The sequence below is a fragment of the Mauremys reevesii genome, linkage group 3, assembly GCF_016161935.1.
Source record: "Mauremys reevesii isolate NIE-2019 linkage group 3, ASM1616193v1, whole genome shotgun sequence".
NCBI lineage: Eukaryota > Metazoa > Chordata > Testudines > Geoemydidae > Mauremys > Mauremys reevesii.
In genome coordinates this window covers 18,639,179-18,660,933 of record NC_052625.1, presented here as the reverse complement: position 1 = coordinate 18,660,933, position 21,755 = coordinate 18,639,179, and the positions used below count along the sequence as shown (strand labels likewise).

General features: G+C 48.2%; 1 protein-coding gene across 3 annotated transcripts in view; it reads right to left on the bottom strand.

Annotated features, from left to right (window-relative positions):
- LOC120402320 (butyrophilin subfamily 1 member A1-like) overlaps positions 1 to 11,491 on the bottom strand; it is a 32,733-nt gene extending 21,242 nt beyond the window's left edge. For 2 of the 3 annotated variants that reach the window (XM_039532893.1, XM_039532895.1), the window contains exons 1-4: positions 11,391 to 11,491; positions 10,628 to 10,722; positions 8,741 to 8,863; positions 6,231 to 6,578 (exon numbers count right to left, since the gene is read on the bottom strand). In XM_039532893.1, the coding sequence (XP_039388827.1) occupies positions 6,231 to 6,578; positions 8,741 to 8,846 (454 nt within the window). In that variant the 5' untranslated portion in view covers positions 8,847 to 8,863; positions 10,628 to 10,722; positions 11,391 to 11,491. Of the gene's footprint in view, positions 1 to 6,230; positions 6,579 to 8,740; positions 8,864 to 10,627; positions 10,794 to 11,390 lie in introns of those variants that run through there. The other variant, XM_039532894.1, reaches the window with a different exon arrangement.
- Between the last annotated feature and the right edge of the window lie 10,264 nt (positions 11,492 to 21,755).

Sequence of the window (21,755 nt, the reverse complement as noted above, 5' to 3'; positions counted from 1 at the left end):
TTTTGCATTGTGGCATGGTGCATAGCCCTGTAGATTTATACGTACTCATAATGAAGGTTGTCCACACTTTTCTTTCCAGCATAGCTGTCTGCAGACTTTCAAACTTCTACGGAATTGGTCGATTTCTCCATCAATTTGAGGGCAATAAATGATGATTTTCTATATCTAATGTTAAAGTGTCATAGACTCATAGAAGATTAGGTTTGGAAGAGACTTCAGGAGGGCATCTAGTCCAACCCCCTGCTCAAAACAGGACCAATCCCAACTAAATCATCCCAGCCAGGGCTTTGTCAAGCCAGGCCCTAAAAACCTCTAAGGATGGAATTGCCACCACCTCCCTAGGTAACCCATTCCAGTGCTTCACCCTCCTAGTGAAATAGCTGCTCCTAATATCCAACCTAGACCTCCTGCACTGCAACTTGGGACCATGGCTTCTTGTTCTGTCATCTGCCATCACTGAGAACAGCCACGCTCCATCCTCTTTGGAACCCCGCTTCAGGTAGTTGAAGGCTGTTATCAAATCCCCCCTCACTCTTCTGCCGACTAAATAAGCCCAGTTCCCTCCACCTCTCCTTATAAGTCATGTGCCCCAGCCCCCTAATCATCTTCGTTGCCCGCCACTGTACTCTCTCCAATTTGTCCACATCCTTTCTGTAGTGGAAGAGCCCAAAACTGGACGCAACACTCCAGGTGTGGCCTCACCAGTGCCGAATATAAGGGAATAATCACTTCCCTCGATCTGATGGCAATGCTTCTACTAATGCAGCCCAATATGCCTTCAGCCTTCTTGGCAACAAGGGCACACTGTTGACCCATATCCAGCTTTTCATCCACTGTTATCCCCAGGTCATTTTCTGCAGAACTGCTGCTTAGCCAATTGGTCCCCAGCCTGTAGCAGTGCATGGGATTCTTCCATCCTAAGTGCAGGGCTCTGCACTTGTCCTTGCTGAACCTCAGCAGATTTCTTTTGGCCCAATCCTCCAATTTGTCTAGGTCACTCTGGACCCTCCAATCTACCTCTCCCCCCAGCTTAGTGTCATCCACGAACTTGCTGAGGGTGCAATCTGTCCCATCATCCAGATCATTAATGAGGATGTTGAACAAAACTGGCGCCAGGACCAACCCCTGGGGCACTCCGCTTGTTGCCGGCTGCCAACTGGACATCGAGCCGTTGATCACTACCTGTTGAGCCTGACGATCTAGCCAGCTTTCTATCCACTTCATATTCCATGCATCCAATCCATACTTCTTTAACTTGCTGGTCAGAATACTGTGGGAGACCGTATCAAAAGTTTTGCTAAAGTCAAGGTATATCACGTCCACCACCTTCCCTATAGCCCCAGAGACATTTATGTTCCCTTCTGCCAGAAAGGTTTTAAATTCCAGTGAGGAAAATTGTGTTCCATTGTCCAACACAAATTTTTTGGGTTCCCTTCCCTGCTAAAGACAGTTGACACAAACTTGATCAGTGTAGCAGAGGTGACATAATAATAATAATAATGGACATATAATATCACTGACAAGCTTTTCCCATGAGGCATCTGGAAGAACAGGCTGAAATGGTGCCACATGCATCACCACCATTTTGTCATGTAACTGGCTAGTAATGCATGTTTTTACAGCTGCTTTAACCTGAGCATGCATTCTCGGCTCCAATACAGGTCACATAGACACTGTTTCATTCTGTCAGTCTCTTGAGGTGTATCATGTGCCAGATGTATGAATTTTGTCTGCAGTGTGTCTGATACAATCAACCAGTGAGTACCTCATAATACCGATCCATCTTGTACAGAAATTTTTTGAGTACTCTACACTAGTAACGTGGCAAAGCTAGATCAAGCATTTGGGGTTGTGTGACCATTTTGTTATCAACTGTTCCTGCAATCTTTGTTGAATGGGACATGCTAAGCAAGCAGGTTTGAATTATTCCTGTGTAACGGCTGTGGGGGTGCCTGCTATAACTATATTGTCATCATCTGTCTGTTCATCAGGGGAAGGCAAGGGCAGGCAGGACAAGCAATCAGCCATCACATTTTGAATTCCCAGCCTTTATTCTGTGACATACATGACAGATAGGAGTCTTGCTGACCATCTTGCAATTTGGCCTCCCACTTATCCAAGTCCGTTAGAAGTTAAGTGTCATCAAAGAGCTATGATCTGTATGCAATTTGAAAGTCTGGCCCCAGAGCTAAGTCCTCCATTTTTCCATAGTAAGCGCTTTATTTTCAACAGATAAATACTTCCTCTCAGCTTCTGTAAGCAAATGCAATAGTCTCCTCCATGTTGTCATCACGGATTTGAGTTAGTATTGCTCCCAGTCCATAATCTGAGGCAAGGTCAAACAATGCAAGTGCTGGACTATTTTCAATAAAATCTTTCACTGTTTCAAAACAACTTGTGCAACAATCATCCAGGCCAAGCTCGAGATTCCCTGGAGTATGTTTGTAACGAAGACTGAAGTGTTGTTCAGAATAAACCTGGCATACCATGATGGAAAAGCTAAGAAAGCATGTAAAGTTTATGTGCCTCTCAGAGGTGGTGCTTTTGTAATCACTATGATGTGGTCCAGGTCAGGTTTCAGTCCAGTTTCCAAAATTGTTTGTCAGAATTGGCATTTGGCGAAATTCAGTTTCAGCCCTGCTGTTTTGATGTGGTATAGTACTGCATGGAAATGTTTTTCATGTTCCTCACAAGTCTTCTGAAACACAATAATTTCATCCAAATAATACTGGATTCCAGGCTGATTCTTCAGAATCATTGACATCATTCTTTGGAAAGTGCTGGGTGCCAATACAAATCCGTATGGTGCATGTTTCAAGTGGAATAGTCCTCAAGCATAATAAATGCTGTGAGATTGCTCTGTCCTCCTGTAGTATAACTTGGTGATATGCATTCTGTAGATCAAGAGTAGGAAATATCTTTGTGCCAGAAAGATCCACCAATGCTGCTTCTGTGTGTGAGGGGATAGCTGTCAACCACAATGGCTTTATTAGGCTCCCTTCAGTCTGTGCTAGGACAAATACCTCCAGTCTTTCTCTTTGTCACTACTACTGGTGAGACTCATTCAGATGATGCAATCTCTTCAACAACACCATTCTGTTCTAATTTCTTAACCTCTTGTGCTACAGCATTCCTGACTGAGAATGGTGGAGAGGTAAATTCTGTCATACAGCTGTCACTTGAGGTCAAAATCTAATTTTGTGAGCAAATCCAAATGCACAGTCACGGGGCTCCTCTGTACCATCCTTGTTAAGAGCAGACAACAGAGTTTGTGCTGTAGTGGTGCCAGGGAAACAAATCGCTGCTTAGGATAGCAGTACCGCTAGGCATAGGACAGAATTCTGCCGGTACACGTTATGTATCAGAAGTCACGGTTGCAGGTAGTGAACCAAGCACAGGGATGTGGTTCATCAAGTAGCACACTAGGTGTAAGCTCAGTTCAGTAACTGACACATGTCCAAAGTATTGCAGGCAAATCAATTCAGGTAGTATAGAAACTGCTGAGCCAGTGTTCAACATTCATTCTACCACCTGGGGCTTCACTCCTGCTGCAGCAGAGACATGAACAGCACACGTTATTTTATCCACAATGTCTGTGAAGCTGCTTCCAGCCACACCCAATGCAGTAACCTCTGGCATGCTAACCGCACCTACTTGTTGATTAGGCTGGGTTGCTTCAGCAGACCTTAGGGAAATGTCCACTCTTTTTGCAGGCCACTGAGCTCCCTCTGCAAGCCTTCCTGTGTATTCTGTAGTGTGGTGTTACATTCACAGTGGTGACATTCTTTTCCTTGTGTGTTTTGAAATTGCTGGGCATGTTACTTCTCATTAACACTGCCTTTGTAATTTTGCAGCTGCCTTGTTGTAGTCCAGATGTAGTGGTTGCCTGGCTTGCATCGCACCTGCTGTACCTGAGCTCATTATTTTCACCTCCACCATCACTGACTCGATGTGATTAGCATTGGTTACAGCTTTCTGTAATGTCAATTCCGGTTCAAGCAGTAGGTGTTCTCTAATACGAGGCACAGCTGTTTTCTCCATGAGCTGATCTCGAATAAATTTCATCTGCCATGTTACCAAAATCACGTGTGACAATCAGTTCCCTTAAAGCAGCAATATATTGATCTGTCAATTCCCCTGGTTTCCACGCTGGTGGGATTTATAGCATGCAGCTACCACAGTCACTTTAGACACACACACAAAAATTAATGCAGTGAGTTCTGTATCATATTTATTATTCAGAAGGGAAGAGTGTAAAATATACGCCGCCTTTCTGCTCCAAGGCACTAAATAAGCAAGGCACATTTTCTTGCTTCAGAGAGGTCTCTGTCATTAACTGCAAGGACATCGTACTCAGATACTCTTATCCAAGCATTAAAAGCAATTGGAAGCTCTCCTAGGCTTTGAAGAAAGGGTGCAGGTGGATTCAGGGGCAGGAGAGCCATCCTAGTCACCAAATTGTTGAGCAGTGGAGGCCGAGACCAAAAGAGTGAAATCCAACATCAAGCAGCTCCTGAATCAGTTGCTGCAGCAGCTGCCCCTGGCCTCAGCACATACAGATGCACTTACCCTTCCTGCTAGTTCTCTAACCTCAAAGACGACAGCTCCCAGAAATCCATACTGTATCTAGCAATATCACACTGTGCTCTGCTAGGCCTTGTTTGCACACTGGGGGGACTCGGACTGGGGACTCTCAAGTATTCATAGAATGTCCCCACAAAGCATGGCAGGGAGGCAACTGACAATTCATTCATCTAATCAAAGAATCAGCATTGCCCTTGTTGTAATAACCTGGAGCTACCCCCTCTCTGAGCCCTGACTATTTTTCCAGGGGAAAACCCCTCACTTCACACGTGAGTCCCAAGATGGATTTCGATCGCAGTCAGGGTAGGTCAAAGACAAAGAAACATAACCAAAAGAAGAAATAAAAGTTCTGGTCCTGCTGATGTAGACACTGCTCTCTCTGTAGCTTCCAGCCACCAGAAAAGGATGTTTTTCTTTCGCACCCTTAGAAGTTGTGTGACAAGAAACAAGAGCTGATTTTAAAATATTTTTCTTCACCTTTGTATCTCCTCTTGCGGTTTTCTCTAAAATTAAAGGGTCTAATAGTCTTTAAAAGGCTGTCATAGGTTCATTTGTAAATTCGTAGATTCCAAGGCCAGAAGGGACCATTGTGACTCTGACAGCAGATCTTTTAGAAAAACAGCCAATCATGATTTTAAAATTCCCAGTGAAGAAGACGCCACCACAACCCTTGGTAAGTTGTTCCAATAGTTCAGTGGTTCTCAAACTTCTTTTTTCGCGTACCACTTGAAAATTGCTGATGGTCTCAGTGGACCACTTAATGATCTCTCCAAATGTTGTTTGTACCATTAACTATTGTAAAGCGCTTTGGATAAAAGCGCTATATAAAAAAACACCTTAATACTAATTAACATTTTTTGTTCTACAAATAAAAGCACACAACTCATATTTTAATATCAGTAGTCTTACCTTTCTAATGCGATGGATGTGCCTCTCTCCCCAGCAGCCGCAGCCCTGGATCTTGGGAAAGTCATCTCTTTCTCTGGCCGCTGCAGCCCTGCATGTCCCAAATTCCCCCCACCTCCTCTTCTCACACCACTGCCCCCTCCCACCTACCCCCTAGTCCCCCCAAGGCCACCACCTCACATTACATGTGTGTCTTCTCCAGGGTCCAGGCACCTAATTAGTGGGTGGTCCTTCATTCTCTCATGTGCGGCTGCCCAAGCGCACACCTTAGAGGGAACTATCCGTGGACTACCTGAATGAAGCTTGCAGACCACTGGTGGTCCACGGACCACAGTTTGAGAACCACTGCAATAGTTAATTACTCTCACTATTAAAAAATTATGCCTTATTTCCAGTCTGAATTTCTCTAACTTCAACTTCCTGCCATTAGCTTGTGTTACACCTTTCTCTACTATACTGAATAGCCATTATCAAATATTTGTTCCCATGTAGATACTTCTAGACTTTCTCACAGTTCTTGCACAACAAATTTGTGAAAAAAACACCCAGACTGTGGACAGACACACGCTGAAATCTGTCAGCTTATATGCAGGGTGTAGGCTCCTGAACAACTGATGGGAAATAACTGGCAGATTGAAGGGAATTCTGGATACTGGCATGAAAATAAGACACATCGAGTTCCACCTCAAAATAAATTATTTTTCTGCTGGGAATACAAATTAGCAGCCCAAGCTACTGACCTGCCACCTTCAGTTCCAGAATGGCTTCCGCATAAAAGCTGCTTGATTTGAAGAAACAGATAAACTGCCCGTGGTCAGAGGGGGTGATGCTGCGTATACGCAGGACAACACTTCCATTCACAATACCATCCTTCAGCAGCTCTGTTCTGCCCTGATAATTTGGTATTTGCTGCTCAGCTTGATCTTTTTCATCCTGATACAGATGGACAGGTTCAGAGAACTGGGATCGGTACCAGCGCACCTCCATCTTTTGAGCATTCATCTTGGGGGAGAGGTGACAGGGTAACAGGGCATCTTCACCTGCAGAGACCATGATGGGATGATCAGGTCCAATCACCTGGAAATTCACTGTTAAAGGAACCGAGACACACAGAAAATTAGACCAGAAAGGAGCTGGATTGCTTTCATAGGTAATGAATAGTGATCTCTCACAACGGCCTAGGCTGCAACTTGACCAGCTAAAACTGAGCTCATGGTGTCTCACTGTATCTGCACTGGAAAACAGGTCAAGTTAGGACAGGCTTAGCTAGCACGTGTTAGCTGACCCTTGAGCTAAACTCAGCCACTTTTCCTAGTCAATACCAATCCAGAGAGAATTAAAAAATGGGTGATCTCTGTCTTTAAATTTTGTGAGCTGGTTAATGTCTGCAACCAGAACAATTAACCCATGGAAGACTGTTTGCTAGACTGGAACCCGGCCAGAGAGGAGAAAGGAAGAGCAGTATGTAGGAGAATGGACCGTAAGAGGAAAGATAGTGCCAATACCAATGAAGCTAAAGTCAAGGGCAATACTGTAAGTAGAATAACTGTACTCAATCGGGTGAGGAATCTGAGTGAAGCCAAGCAGCAACAGTTAAGATGTTTGTACACCAATGCAAGGAGCCTGGGTTACAAAATAGAGGCACTAGAACTACCAGTGCAGGAAGTGAAACCAGATATTATAGGGTTCACAGAAACATGGTGGAATAGTAGTCATGAGTGGAGTACAGGAACTGAAGGGTACGTGCCGTTCAGGAAAGACAGAAATAAAGGCAAAGGTGTTTTGTACAAAGTATGCCTTGTGAAGTATCATTTTAAAAGTATGGATCTGTTGGGCCTTAATATGCTGTGGATTTTATGTACTATCATTGTATGTGAAGTTATGAAGTATTGCTATACATGTTACTGAAATATGTTATGAGGTTGAGAGATGCGCACAGCTGGCCTTTCAGCAGGGACAAAGAAGCCGCCATCGCTGGCCTGACAAGTGTTAATGGCTCATCAACACCCAGCCTTCTATCTCAGAGACTTCTTGGAGAAGGCACGTATGCAATGGGGCAGCCTAACCCATGTCACAGCAAGGATCTTTCTAGCATCTAGAAGAAAGCATAAAAGAAAGACAGTGACATCATCTCTTGGCCTCTCTCCCCGCCACCTCCATCTCAACACCTGGAAGATCGTCTGAAAGACAAAGATTTTAAACTATGGAGCTTGGTCCCAGGCTGGAAGGGTGTCCAGTCTGTGTATTAAGCTACCTGTAAGATCTGTTAGGGTGAGAGACTACTTGATTCAAATCTTACTTAGTCTTTTAAAGTTAAAAGGTAGACTGCATTTCTATATTTATTACTTAGGTAACCAACTTTGATTTCTATGCCTGCTACTTATAATCACTTAAAAACTTAGTTAGCTTTTTTTGCATCTCCATCACATTGACGACTCTTATTTAAGGCTAAGATTTTGGTATGGGTATTTTTAATAAAAGTCACGGGCAGGATGTGGGCAATAAACAATAACTCATGGAAGCCCAAGCCCCATCATATGGGGCTGGAGCCTGAGCTCCACCTCCCAGGGCTGAAGCGTTAGCTCTGCCACCCGGAGCTGAATCATAATTTTCAGGAAGTCATGGAGGTCCCGTAAAATCATGGAATCTGTGACCTCCATGACTGACTCGTAGCCTTATTCATATTCAATCAGTGATCCACTGTAAGCCCCGGATCCTTTTCAGCAGTGTTACCACCTAGTCATTTATTCGCCATTTTGTAGCTGTGCGTTTGATTTTTCCTTCCTTAGTGAAGTGCTTTGAACTTGATTGAAATCCATCCTGTCAATTTCGGACCAATTCTCCAATTTGTCCAGGTCATTTGGAATTCTTATCCTGTCTCCCAGAGTTCTAGCAACCTCTCCCAGTTTGGTGTCATCTGCAAATTTTATCAGCATACTCTCCAGTTCATTATCTACGTCATTAATGAAAATATTCAATAGAGTGGCAGAAGTTTAAGATGAGACAGGAGGAAAGTTTAAGGTGAATGATGTAAAAGTCCACTGGGTACAGGTTACACTGAGACCAAGGGGGGTAAAAAGGGAGAAAAATCAATCTCTTCCCCTGCCTCCTCTCCAAAAAAAACGATTTTATTTCTCAAATTTACATAAAATGCTCTTATTATGAATTGTTTCAAAATAACAAAAGAAAGATCAATGGTATTAAAACTGTTCAGAAAAAGTAGAATATTCTTCTGTGACAGGCTTCCTACCTGGTTCCAGTGTGGAAACATGGACAGTAAAAAAGAAAATGAGGTAACTGGACAGACAGGGGTTGCCCATGGCACAGTGCGAGTGGAAGGAAATCCTCATCTGCATTGTAACTTGATCCAGACCTCAGAAAGGAAAAGAAAAAACAAATTCCAAGTGAGCAACATGCTTGAATTTGGAATACAAATTCATTGAGCACAATATGAACCCTAGGACATGTGCTAGTTAATAATTGCATCAAAATGTGCATGTTTGCTGCTGTTTTTGTCAAAAGACCTGTTAAAAGACATAGCAAAACTCAGCTTCACAGTTCAATAGTCTGGACAAAGGCCCTCACCCTGACAAGCCCCACCTCCCCTGCATCTGTATCACCCGGATGAACCCTCCCCACCGAGCCCCAACCACCCCTGGACTCCCACCCAAATGAACCCCACCTCCCCTGCACCCAGACACCCACACACACCCTGAGCTCCAACCACTTTCACTTGCCCCCCCCCCTGCAGACTCCCATTGCTCCTGCACTTGGAACCTCCCTGTGCATCCAGATCCCCCACTGAGCTGCCTGCACCCAGACTGCCCCATACAGAACCTTCTTACCCCCATCTGGATCCCCCTACACTAAGTCCCTCTGCACTTGGATCCTGCTGCCAGGCTGAGCCTCCCTGCCCACATCTGGTGTGCCTGGCGCAATGGGGGCAGAGCCCCAGGGTCTTTCTGTGGGAGGCATGGACCTTGTGCTGTCAGGGTCTGGTTCAGCCTCATTGCCAAGTCCCTGTCCCAGAGGAGCGTGGGAGGCTGCAGGGTATTCTCCCACCTCCATGCAGCCTGCCATGGTGGAGCTTCCACATTTATTTATTAAAAAATAAATGGCAGAATTTTAAAATATTATGCACAGAATATGATGGAGAATTCCCTCAGGAATAGGAGGTGCTGTTCAGCTGTGATGGTGGGACTGTGAAGGGGGTGCTGGACAGCAGGGGATCTGTGGGTGGGGGAGCTGGGCAGGGGGTATGGTGTGCAGGGTACTGTGCAGCTGTGGTGGGAGGTCAGCGGGAGGGGTCTCTGGGCAGGGGGTTCTGGGCATAGCGGGTCCGGGGGCATTGGGCATAGGGATCTGTGGGGGAGGTCTCTGAGCAATGGGGAGCTGGGCATAGGGATCTGTGGGGGAAGTCTCTGGGCGAGGGGGTGCTGGGCATAAGGGCAGGGCACCAGGCAGCAGTGCGGAAGGGGCATGCTGGCAGCACAGGGCTGGGCAGGCCAGCGTGCGTCCAACAGTTGTGGATTTGTAAACAGTGCCCTTGTCCTGGGCTGGGTGGGGCCACTCCCACTGCGCTGCGCCTCATTGCCCCCAATCGGCCCCTCGCTCTGCAGACCACCCCTCATCACGTGCCTTATTTCCCCAATGGGGGCTCACAAATATGTTTGGCGCCAGGCCCACAAAAAGTTAATCCGGCCCTGGGCCCAACATGCTGGAATTGACCCCTCCCTGCACCAGCCTTATTGAATCTGGCCGAGGGCATTTCCCTTCTTCTAGTCCCTTAGAGCAGAACTTCAGTGGAGTGAGCTGATGGCAAATACACACAGTGAACGGAGAAGGAGGAGGAGAGAGCACATTCCTCTGCCCACAGCTTGCAGAAAACGAGCAGAAGTGCTGGAGTGTAAATCTAATTCCAGGAAATCATGCAGAAAAGTGAACAGACAGACACTATTTCAGTCTGTGTTACAGGATAATGGAGAAGGGCCGCAAAGATCTCTGAGCATTTTAGACATTTCTGCAGCAATATTTAAAGTAGGTAACTGAGAGCCCCGGATGGACTCCCGCCCATAGGAACAGCGTCCAAGAAGAACAACAGAGCCATCACCCAAAGCAATTGAGGGCTGACACTCACCTTCCTACTGGATCCTACAGGGAAGAGCAGAGGCTGGTGGCGGAGGAAGGGCTCCCAGCTACAGCTGCACGTCTGACTTCAGTCTGTTCAGACAACTATTGGATAAAGTACAACAATTTTATAGAAACTGAAACATTCTCCAGGCACCCAGCAGCTTCCTACTGTAAGTGAAACCATTGCTGGTAAATTACTGGAATCTCATTTATGATAAACAGCTAAAAGACTTAAAGAAACACACACACAGTCCTGCAGCAGTGACAGTTTTAGTTTTTAAGGCTTTTTCCCCTGCTTGCTCAGAGTCACTGTCACAACAATCAATGGTATTTCTGTCGAACACACATGCCAAGGCTTTCTGCCCCCACAAGCACAACACGTTTCTGACTGAAGGAGTGTGTCAGAGGGGTGCAGTGCAGAACTAATCAGACCTCAGCAGCAGACCTTGGCCAAGGCAGGAAAGGCCTCCCTGCGGTTCCAAGTAATTAACAAGTTTTCTGGTGCAAAATAAAACCAATTCTCTGAGACACAGGCCACATTCTCCTTCCACAGTAGGGAATAAACAACAAGAGCCATACTCTGGCTGGCCTTCACGCAGTCTGTGTCGTGTGAGCTCAGAGAGGCTTTCCCTCCCTGCTGGCATGGCCTAGATAAAATCCCCCACACCCTGTGCCAGCAGGACTAGAGCAGGGCAGGCAGCCCTATTGAGTGGGGCAGCAGCTGGCATACTCCCACTGCATGTGCTGTAACTCAACCAATATCCACCTACCTCCAGAGCTCTCTGCCCTGGCTTCTAATCCGAAAGGCCCTGCCTGGCTCCCTGGTACAGGAGAAGGGACCAGCCCCTTCACCAGAGCCTAACGGGTCCTTCTTTATTTGATAGACTTACGGGGGAGGGTTGAGGGTTGTTCCTTGGCGGCTAACAGGGCTGTTTTGCAGCTTTGATTTATTGCCTGGCTGAGTTCATTCATTCTCTGTGTGGGATGATGCTTTTCCTGCTGGGTGGGCCCATTAGCTGTTGTGACCCTAACGAATTGGTCAGGTACCCGGAGTTCTTTGCAGGGGTATTTTGATTGGTATTTCACTCTAAGAAAGGCTAATAGTAAATAACAGAACTGGTTTTGCATGTTTTCCGCCAGGAGAGGTATCAAAATGCAGCAGTGTCCCACGACTCAGCCAGCCCAGGAGATGGGGCTCCCCCACGGACACGCCCCTACTCCTGTTCACACCCATGCTGTCTGCCTCTGATCCAAACATCCCAAGCAAACTGCTGCTGGAGTGCGCAGAGAGAACTGGTAGCTGCAGGGCGGTGAGCTCCCAGCTCCATGCAACCTGCAGCTGCCCCACCCACCTTCTTTGGCATGTGAGTATGCAAATAAAGGATGCTGCACAAAGCAAACAAGGTGTGGCCAATACCCAGAGCACCCAGGGGCAGCATTTGCACAGAAAGAGCTTGATTGGCTCAGTGCCAAGTGGGATAGCTGGTCTGGCTTTGTCTCTCACACCAGAAGACGCTGGGCCAATAAAAGATATTACCTCACCCACCTTGTAAAACACTAACTGGAAATCCAGGCTCAGGGTCCTTCCAGCCTCTCTGCCCTTCCCCATCCCACCCAATACACAAGGGACCCCAGGCTTCCAGCAGGAAAAGCCCCTCCAGCCCCACAAAGCAGTGTCTTTTTTAAAAAGCTGTTAAACCAAGTCGCTTTAATGAATAACCTTTCAAACGTTGAACATGAATAAGACGGAGCATTGAAGCAGTTTTGTAGCACACGCACGCGCACACACACACACACACACACACACTTTTATATTTAAAATAACCAAAATTCATGACAGTTGTAATTTGTGGAAAAGTCAGACTTTTTGCTGAAGAACCCAGTAGCTGTAAATTGTTCCTTTTTTAAAAAAGTAGGTAGGAATGTGGGGAAACATACTGCTGCATTACCATATAATTTCTCTCCTTCACACGGTTACTCAATCCTTCATGCTGACACATGGCTTTTGTCTTTTGAAACATTATTTTTTATTGCAACACACACGTAAATACAGCATATCTGGAGTGACATTTCCCTCCATGCTTTACATAAAATTTTATTGTAAACCCTCAGATGAAGAATGTCATGTTCAGGGTCTCAAAAGTGGGGGGGAGGCAATGGCAGAAACCCATCTCAGTGTCTCCTTGGGAGGAAGAGGAGCCAAGGAGGCCAGCGAGGCCATGGCAGAGAGCCTAGGGCTGGGGTTACCTGGACAGACCCCTCAGATCGCCTCCTGCTGCAGCAAGCAGGGGTCACTGCCAGGGGCGGCTCTAGGCACCAGCAAAACAAGCTGGTGCCTAGGGCGGCCAAATCTAGGGGGCGGCAGGCTGCGCCGGCGGACCTGCCGCAGTCATGCCTGCGGGAGGTCCACCAGAGCCCCGGGAGGACCGGACCTGCCGTAGGCATGACTGCGGAGGGGGCGCTTGTCCCGCGGCTCGGCTGGACCTCCTGCAGGCATGACTGCGGCAGCTCAAGTGGAGCCGCTCCCGCGCATGACTGCTGCGGCAGCTCAAGTCCACTGCTCCCGCGGCTCCGGGGCGCCTCCCGCGCATGACTGCTTGGGGCGGCCAAAACGCTAGAGCCGCCCCTGGTCACTGCACAGATCTGCCCCAGTGTCACCTCACCTACTGCCATGGATCCATAGGATTGGTGCTATGGAACAGTCTCTCAGGAAGCCCTTTGATGTGCCAGACCCCCCCAGAGGTCTCACTCCTTTCTCCAGGGTCAGGACCCTTCCTGCAGGGTCAGCACGGCTTCACTGCCTCCTGTGACTGGACCTTTGGGCCTTCAGCACTCCTGCGTCACACCAGGAGCAGTGTTCAGCGAATCCAGCTGAGATAGACTTCTGATGGAGAATTGTGTACACGTCACGGATTAAGGCACCTCACCAAGCATTTGCAGTGACATTCAGAGCATTGACTAATAAACTAGGGTGACAGCCTGTCCCAAATTGGGCGGGACAGTCCCGAAATGCAGAGTTCAAGTCCCAGTCCCGGGCTGAATGATTCCAGGACAGCATCTCCCTCTGAGTCATTTCTTGCTAGGTGTCAATGCCTGGGCAATTGGGTTTGCCGTCTTTGTCTCAACTGCTCCATAGGTATGGGGATTAAGGCCCAGAAAGCTAGGTGACACCCACACTTGTGTTTCTTAGCCTGCCTTGAGAGCAAACAGTCATTTTTCACACCACTGGGTAACAATGTAGCATATGGGGTAAACTGAGGCACAAATAGTATTCATAAAATTATTACCAAAAAATCCCCACTTCATCACAGCTCTTCCCCCTTTGAGACTGAACTGAGCAGGGTCACATTAACCAAGGACCTGGGGAAATTTGAATTCCAAATATTATCCATATGTCACAGCATCTTTCCAGTCTCCTTGGTAGCTGTCCTACCAGGAACTTCCAAGATTCTTATAGCTCAGTTGCTAATCAGTCAAGCTCACAGTGTCATGTCCTCCCTAAGGTCTGGTCTGGTCGATGACACTAGCTAGGTGCATATGGAGAGTTTTTATGCTGCCCCATCCCCTTTTGCAACCCCAGAAGCTTTGGGTTTGGAGCTGGACTGCCACTCCCTCCTCCCCATCTGCCAGGGAGTGAGGAGGGCAGTGACCCCACATGCCTCCATGTGTCAGCCATCGTGGCTGCAGCCTGGGGTGCCTTGACCCTAGACTGGTGTAGAAAGTGACCCCTTGAGCATTTGGTCTTAACCCAGCCATATGTCTGGAGCTCTGGTTTCCAAGGATCTGGTGAGGCAGGCGTGCAGGGTGCTCCTGCACACTGGCTGGCCTCCTCTGGAGTCACGTCCCAATCCCAGGGCTGCGCGTATGCAGGGAGCCCATTTCCTCTCTTGGTGTTAACCTGTTGCCCTCACCCCCAGGACAATCCTCTCTCAGCTTCCCTCTCTCCACCCCATGCCCGGTGGGCTGTAATTCAGTTTCACTTGGTTAAGAGAACTCACCATGGCCATACTCCAACTCAGTGTCTTTGTTACCAGCAGTGACCTTCAAACTGCTTTACCTTCTCTGGAGCCTCTCCCACTCCTGGAGAGGGCAAACATGTCTGGCAGTCATCCTTCCCTGCCCTTGTCTCCCCATGTTCACCTGGGGTCTCAGCTACCACCATGATCAGCTCTGCCTCTACTTCCCCAGTGACAGTAGGCTGTGAGCTTGCTCCCTTGGTCACAGCATTTGAGCCAGTGTGACTCTCACAGCTCCCCTGTGGAGACAGGTGGGAGCCATTCCTCAGTCCCATTCAGATTCAGGTGTCTGGTTACAGACAGAAAGGTGTCCTGAGCTTAGCAACCTTTCTTGTGTGCTGCAAGCAAGGGGGGTGGAGGGGAAATACACCTTCTCCCTGCCAGCCAAGCTATTTGCATTTTCATCCTCACCTCTTTTCTGAGCCTTCTGGTTTGCTTGGTTTGAATCCTCAGCTGGTACAGAAACAGGGACTGAATTTTGTCTGAGTGATACAGTTGTGACGGGTTAGATCACAGAAACCCTTTGGGAGCTGCCACCTGATGTGCCAAGACTACTTCTGCCCCTGCTTTCCTACCCTGTCAGCTCAGGACGTCCGTGCCCTGCCTGGTTTGAGCCAGACTCGCTAGCCTGCTGCAAACCCAGACCCAGGTCTGAACCATGTCCCCTAACAGCTGTAGGCCTGACTGAACGCAGCTAACAGAAGTGTTAAAGATAAGAACACTCAGATGCCCAACTCCCAGTGAGGTCTAACCCAAATAAATCAGTTTTACCCCGTATAAAGCTTATATAGGGTAAACTCATAAATTGTTCATCCTCTATAACACTGATAGAGAGAAATGCACAGCTGTTCCCGCCCCCCCCCCACGTATTAACACATACTCTGAGTTAATAAGTAAAAAGTGATTTTATTAAATACAGAAAGAATCATTTAAGTGGTTTCGAGTAGTAACAGACAGAACAAACTGAATTACCGAGTAAAATAAAATAAAACATGCAATTCTAAGCCTAATACAGTAATACAACTGATTGCAGATAAAAACCTCACCAGTAAGCTTTCTTTTACAGACTTGTCTCCTTCTAGTGTGGGTCCAGCAATCACTCACACCCCTGTGGTTATTGTCCTTTGTTCCAGTTTCTTTCAGTTATCCTTGGGGTGGAGAGGCTCTCTCTTTAGCCAGCTGAAGACCAAAATGGAGGGGTCTCCCATGGACTTAAATAGACTTTCTTGTGGGTGGAGACCCCCTCCTCTCTCCTATCAAAGTCCAGCTCCAAGATGGGGTTTTGGAGTCACATGGGCAAGTCACATGTCCATGCATGACTCAGAACTACAAGTAGCAGCCATTGTTCACATACTACCTTGAACGTCCTCAAGTAGACTTCTGATGTGGACTGGAGCATTCCAAGATGCATTGTTCCTTAAGTGTTTCTTGACTGGGCATTTAACTTTGCAAATTCCTTTCTAAAGAAGCTGACCAAATACCTTACAAAGCTTACTTAGAAATCAAGCAAGTATACAGCCAATATGCATAACTTCAAATACAAAAATGAGATGCGTACAAATAGGATGAATAGATTCAGTAGACCATAACCTTTACAGAGATGTGTTACACATGTAGCATAAAACATATCCCATTTATGTCATATTCCCATAAAGCATTATGGGATACATCGTCACAACAGTCATTCCCCAGAATGATATCCTGGAGAACCCCAACTACTGACCCTGATCCTTCCTGGGTCTGCACAGGGACCTGAGCCATAGGTAGGACAAACAGCTCCACAAGAAATAGTAGAGGAAGCAATAGTGGATGGGAACCTGGGAGGCAGTGACCATGAGATGGTCGAGTTCAGGATCCTGTCACAAGGAAGAAAGGAAAGCAGTAGAACAGAGACCCTGGACTTCAGAAAAGCAGACTTCGACTCCCTCAGGGAACTGATGGGCAAGGTCCCCTGGGAGAATAACATGACGGGGAAAGGAGTCGAGTAAAGCTGGCTGTATTTTAAAGAATCCTTATTGAGGTTGCAGGAACAAACCATCCCGATGTGTAGGAAGAAAAGTAAATATGGCAGGCGACCAGCTTGGCTTAACAGTGAAATCCTTGCTCGTCTTAAACACAAAAAAACAGCTTACAAGAAGTGGAAGATTGGACACATAACCAGGGAGGAGTATAAAAGTATTGCTCAGGCATGCAGGAGTGAAATCAGGAAGGCCAAATCACAATTGGAGTTGCAGCTAGCCGGAGATGTTAGGAGTAACAAGAAGGGTTTCTTCAGGTATGTTAGCAACAAGAAGAAAGTCAAGGAAAGTGTGGGCCCCTTGCTGAATGAGGGAGGGAACCTAGTGACAGAGGATGTGGAGAAAGCTAGTGTACTCAATGCTTTTTTTGCCTCTGTCTTCACAGACAAGGTCAGCTTCCAGACAGCTGCACTCTGCAGCATGGTATGGGGAGGAGGTGACCAGCTCTCTGTGGAGAAAGAAGTAGTTCGGGACTAATTTAGAAAAGCTGGACGAGCACAAGTCCATAGGGCCGGATGCACTGCATCCGAGGGTGCTAAAGGAGTTGGCTGATGAGATTGCAGAGCCATTGGCCATTATCTTTGAAAAATCATGGCGATCGGGGGAGGTCCCGGATGACTGGAAAAAAGCTAATGTAGTGCCCATCTTTAAAAAAGGGAAGAAGGAAGATCCAGGGAACTACAGGCCAGTCAGTCTCACCTCAGTCCCTGGAAAAATCATGGAACAGGTCCTCAAGGAATCAATTCTGAACCACTTAAAGGAGGGGAAAGTGATCAGGAACAGTCAGCATGGATTCACCAAGGGCAAGTCATGCCTCACTAACCTAATTGCCTTCTATGAGGAGATAACCGGCTCTGTGGATGAGGGGAAAGCAGTGGATGTGCTATTTCTGGACTTTAGCAAAGCTTTTGATACAGTCTCCCACAGTATTCTTGCCAGCAAGTTAAAGAAGTATGGGCTGGATGAATGGACGGTAAGGTGGATAGAAAACTGGCTAGATGGTCGGGCTCAACGGGTAGTGATCAATGGTTCCATGTCTAGTTGGCAGCTGGTATCAAGTGGAGTGCCCCAAGGGTCGGTGCTGGGACCGGTTTTGTTTAAATATCTTCATTAACGATCTGGAGGATGGTGTGGACTGCACCCTTAGCAAGTTTGCAGATGACACTAAACTGGGAGGAGTGGTTGATACGCTGGAGGGTAGGGATAGGATACAGAGGGACCTAGACAAATTAGAGGACTGGGCCAAAAGAAATATGATGAGGTTCAACAAGGACAAGTGCAGAGTCCTGCACTTAGGATGGAAGAATCCCATGCACTGCTACAGACTAGGGACCGAATGGCTGGGCAGCAGTTCTGCAGAAAAGGACCTAGGGGTTATGGTGGACGAAAAGCTGAATATGAGTCAACAGTGTGCCCTTGTTGCCAAGAAGGCTAATGGCATTTTGGGTTGTATAAGTAGGGGCATTTCCAGCAGATCGAGGGATGTGATCATTCCCCTCTATTCAGCACTAGTGAGGCCTCATCTGGAGTACTGTGTCCAGTTTTGGGCCCCACACTACAAGAAGGATGTGGATAAATTGGAGAGAGTCCAGCGGAGGGCAACAAAAATGATTAGGAGGCTGGAGCACATGACTTATGAGGAGAGGCTGAGGGAACTGGGATTGTTTAGTCTGCAGAATTGAAGAATGAGGGGGGATTTGATAGCTGCTTTCAACTACCTGAAAGGGGGTTCCAAAGAGGATGGATCTAGACTGTTCTCAGTGGTAGAAGATGACAGAACAAGGAGTAATGGTCTCAAGTTGCAGAGGGGGAGGTTTAGGTTGGACATTAGGAAAAACTTTCACTAGGAGGGTGGTGAAGCACTGGAATGGGTTACCTAGGGAGGTGGTGGAATCTCCTTCCTTAGAGGTTTTTAAGGTCAGGCTTGACAAAGCCCTGGCTGGGATGATTTAGTTGGGTTTGGTCCTGCTTTGAGCAAGGGGTTGGACTAGATGACCTCCTGAGGTCCCTTCCAATCCTGAGATTCTATGATTCTATGATTTGGGACTTTAGCCCAGATCACAGCCCTTCATCCCTTGCACCACTCAGGGTGTGACAAAGGGTCTCTCTGTCCCAGAATCTTTCCATCCCTGAATGTCTTCCCATTATCCACCTCTTCCACTCCCACTGCAGGTCAGCTGTGCCTGAGCCCAGGAGAGTACAACAGCACATGTATACTGGTGCCCGGAGTGGAACCCGTCCATCACTGGCCCCGAGGAGCTGACTGGTGACTGCTTTTCTCCAAATGTTCAGTCACATAATTCACTCCCTGCACTTGAGCTAGAAGTTGCCTGTCAGCCCCACAGGCCCAAGGAGCTGACATTCCCTCTGGCTGAGCATTCATCCAGTTCACCTTGTCAGCATTTCACCCACTTATGCCCTGTTTTTCTGCAGACATTACATCTCAGGGCTCTGAGATCCCTTGGATGAGGCCTACCTGCATCATCCGCTACCCCACTTTGGGTTTACCCGAGTCCCACTTCTGGGGTGCCTCCATTGGTACCCTTTCCCCGGATCCATGCTTAAGCCAGTCCCCTTGGGTCTCTCTTGATACCCAAACCTACTGTCCACAAACTCTTCTGACAACCCACCTATACTACACAGATCCTGAGGCTTCTTGTCCACTAACCATATTTTAAGCTTGTGGGTACAGAGTTCATAGAGTTGTTCCAACCAGATTATACAAATCGTCCAGCGTAGTGACACCTGCACCCTAACCTCATTTGTGGAGATATTCTTTCATCAAGTGATAGCTCCTATGTCACACCCTGGGTTTTCTGCACACCCCAAAACCTTTTCCTATAACCTCAGGTGCCAAATCATACTTAAGATAGTAAAACCTTTTTGAACCGTTCATAGCCCCCACTGTCAACTCTGTCCATTTGGCTGTACGCCTTTGTACCTTTAGGCTCAACTGAGGGAGTGAGACTTCAGAGCTGTTTGTAGAATCAACCAGGTTCAAACCACATGCTTTCTCAAAGGCTGTGAGGTAGGCGTCCATATCCCCCCCTCCTTACCTGGAGCAACCATTTAGAAGCTAGGCTCCCCGCAGACTTGGCATCAGGGGCAGCTCCAGGCCCCAGCACGCCAAGCACGTGCTTGGGGCAGCATGCTGCGGGGGGCGCTCTGCTGGTCGCCGGGAGGGTGCCTTCGGCGGCATGCCTGCAGAGGGTCCTCTGGTCCCGCGGTTTCGGTGGACCTCCCGCAGGCGTGCCTGTGGGAGGTCCACCAGAGCCGCAGGACCGGCGAGCGGCAGAGTGCCCCCCGTGGCATGACGCCATGCTTGGGGCAGCGAAATGTCTAGAGCCACCCCTGCTTGGCATCCCAGGCCACTTTCCCCTCCACGGATCCTCTTGCCCCTCCACTTCTCTATCTGCAGTTCATGCTTTCGCTGCTTCTTCTGGTTCTTCCTCATGCTTTTTCTGCTTCTCCTCATGCTCTAACTCCTTCGCCTTCAGCTCCAACTCCCACTGTTTCTAATCTATCAAAGGGGACCTGGATCATGAGGGCACTCCGCTGGACAGAGAACTTGCTCTTGAGGACATCCTGCTGCAGGTTACGGTTCCTATGTGTAAGACTCCCAGCCCCAGGGTTAGTGTTCATCTGGGTAGGGCTCTCCACCCTAGGGTCAGGGTTCCTATGGGTAGGCCACTTGGGGTTATGGTTAGGGTTCCTATGTGAAGGACTCCCAGCCCTAGGGTTAGTGTTCATATTGCTACAGCTTCCCACCCTAGGGTTAGGGCTCCAGGCCCTAGGGGTAGGGTTCCTATGGATAGACCACTTGCAGTTCGGGTTAGGGTTTGTATGGGAAGGCCCTGTGAGACCACAGCTTGCACTAACCACTGGAGAGCTGGAGGCAGACCCTGGCACTGCCTGGCCAAGGGAGCTGAACCCTGAGGAAGGGAGATCAGCCATCAGGGAGTAGATTCTGAGCCCAAGACGGCTACCCTGGCAGCCCCGGGACTTTACCCCATGACCCCAATGCTGTGAGACCACGGGTTGTGCTAATCCCCAGAGGTCTGAAGGCGGGCTGGACTCTAGCGCTGCCTGGACAAGGCGGGGGCGGGGGGGGAGGGAAGATGAACACGGGCGAAGGGAGATGAGACCCCAGGGAGGAGATTCTGAGTACAAGTACCCTAACACAGAAATACCCTAACCCTAGGGCAGTGAGCCCTACCCATAGGAACCCTAATGCTAACTCCAAGTGGCCTACCCATAGGAACCATAACACTAGGGAGGGGACACCCACCCAGAGGATCCCTACGCCCTAGGGCATGGAGCCATACACAGAAGAACCCTGAAAAACTAGGGGGGAGGGGGACACCCTGTCCATCAAAAACCTAACCATACTGCTTTGAGACCTACCCCCAGGAAACCTAACTGTAGGGCAGGGTGCCTTACGCTTCGCAACCCTAACCATATCCCCAAGTAGCCTACTCACAGGAACCCTAATGCCATAGGAATCCTCAACCTATGGCAGGGAGTCCGAAACACAAGAACCCTAACACTAGGGAGGGGCGCCCTAGCCAGAGAAACCCTAACCCTAGCCTGGGGAGCCCTACCCATAGGAACCCTAACCCAAACTCCAAGTGGCCTACCCACTGCAACCCTAACCCTAGTGCAGGGAGCTTTACCCACTGCAACCCTAATCCAACTGCAGGTAGCTGTGCTCATAGGAACCCTAAACCAAGGCAGGGAGCCCTGCCCTCAGGAATCCTAAACCTAGGGCAGGGAGCCCTACCACATGAACCCCAATTCCTAGGCAAGGAGACCTACCCATAGGAACCCTAATCCAAGGGAGGGGAGCCCAACCCATAGAAACCCTAACCCTAACTCCAGGTGGTCTACCATAGATACCCAAACCCTAGGGTGGGGAGCCCTACACATAGGAATCCCCATTGCAGCTGGGCCCAAAACAGCCACACCACAAAGGAGACAATAATCTCCTTCTTTCCCCTGGTCTTAATCCCACAGAGCCCCGTGCCCAGTGAGCAGGGATCCAGATGGACAGAGCATATGCAGGATTGGAGGGAGCAGAGCAGTTGGGGCTCATGGGAGTTTT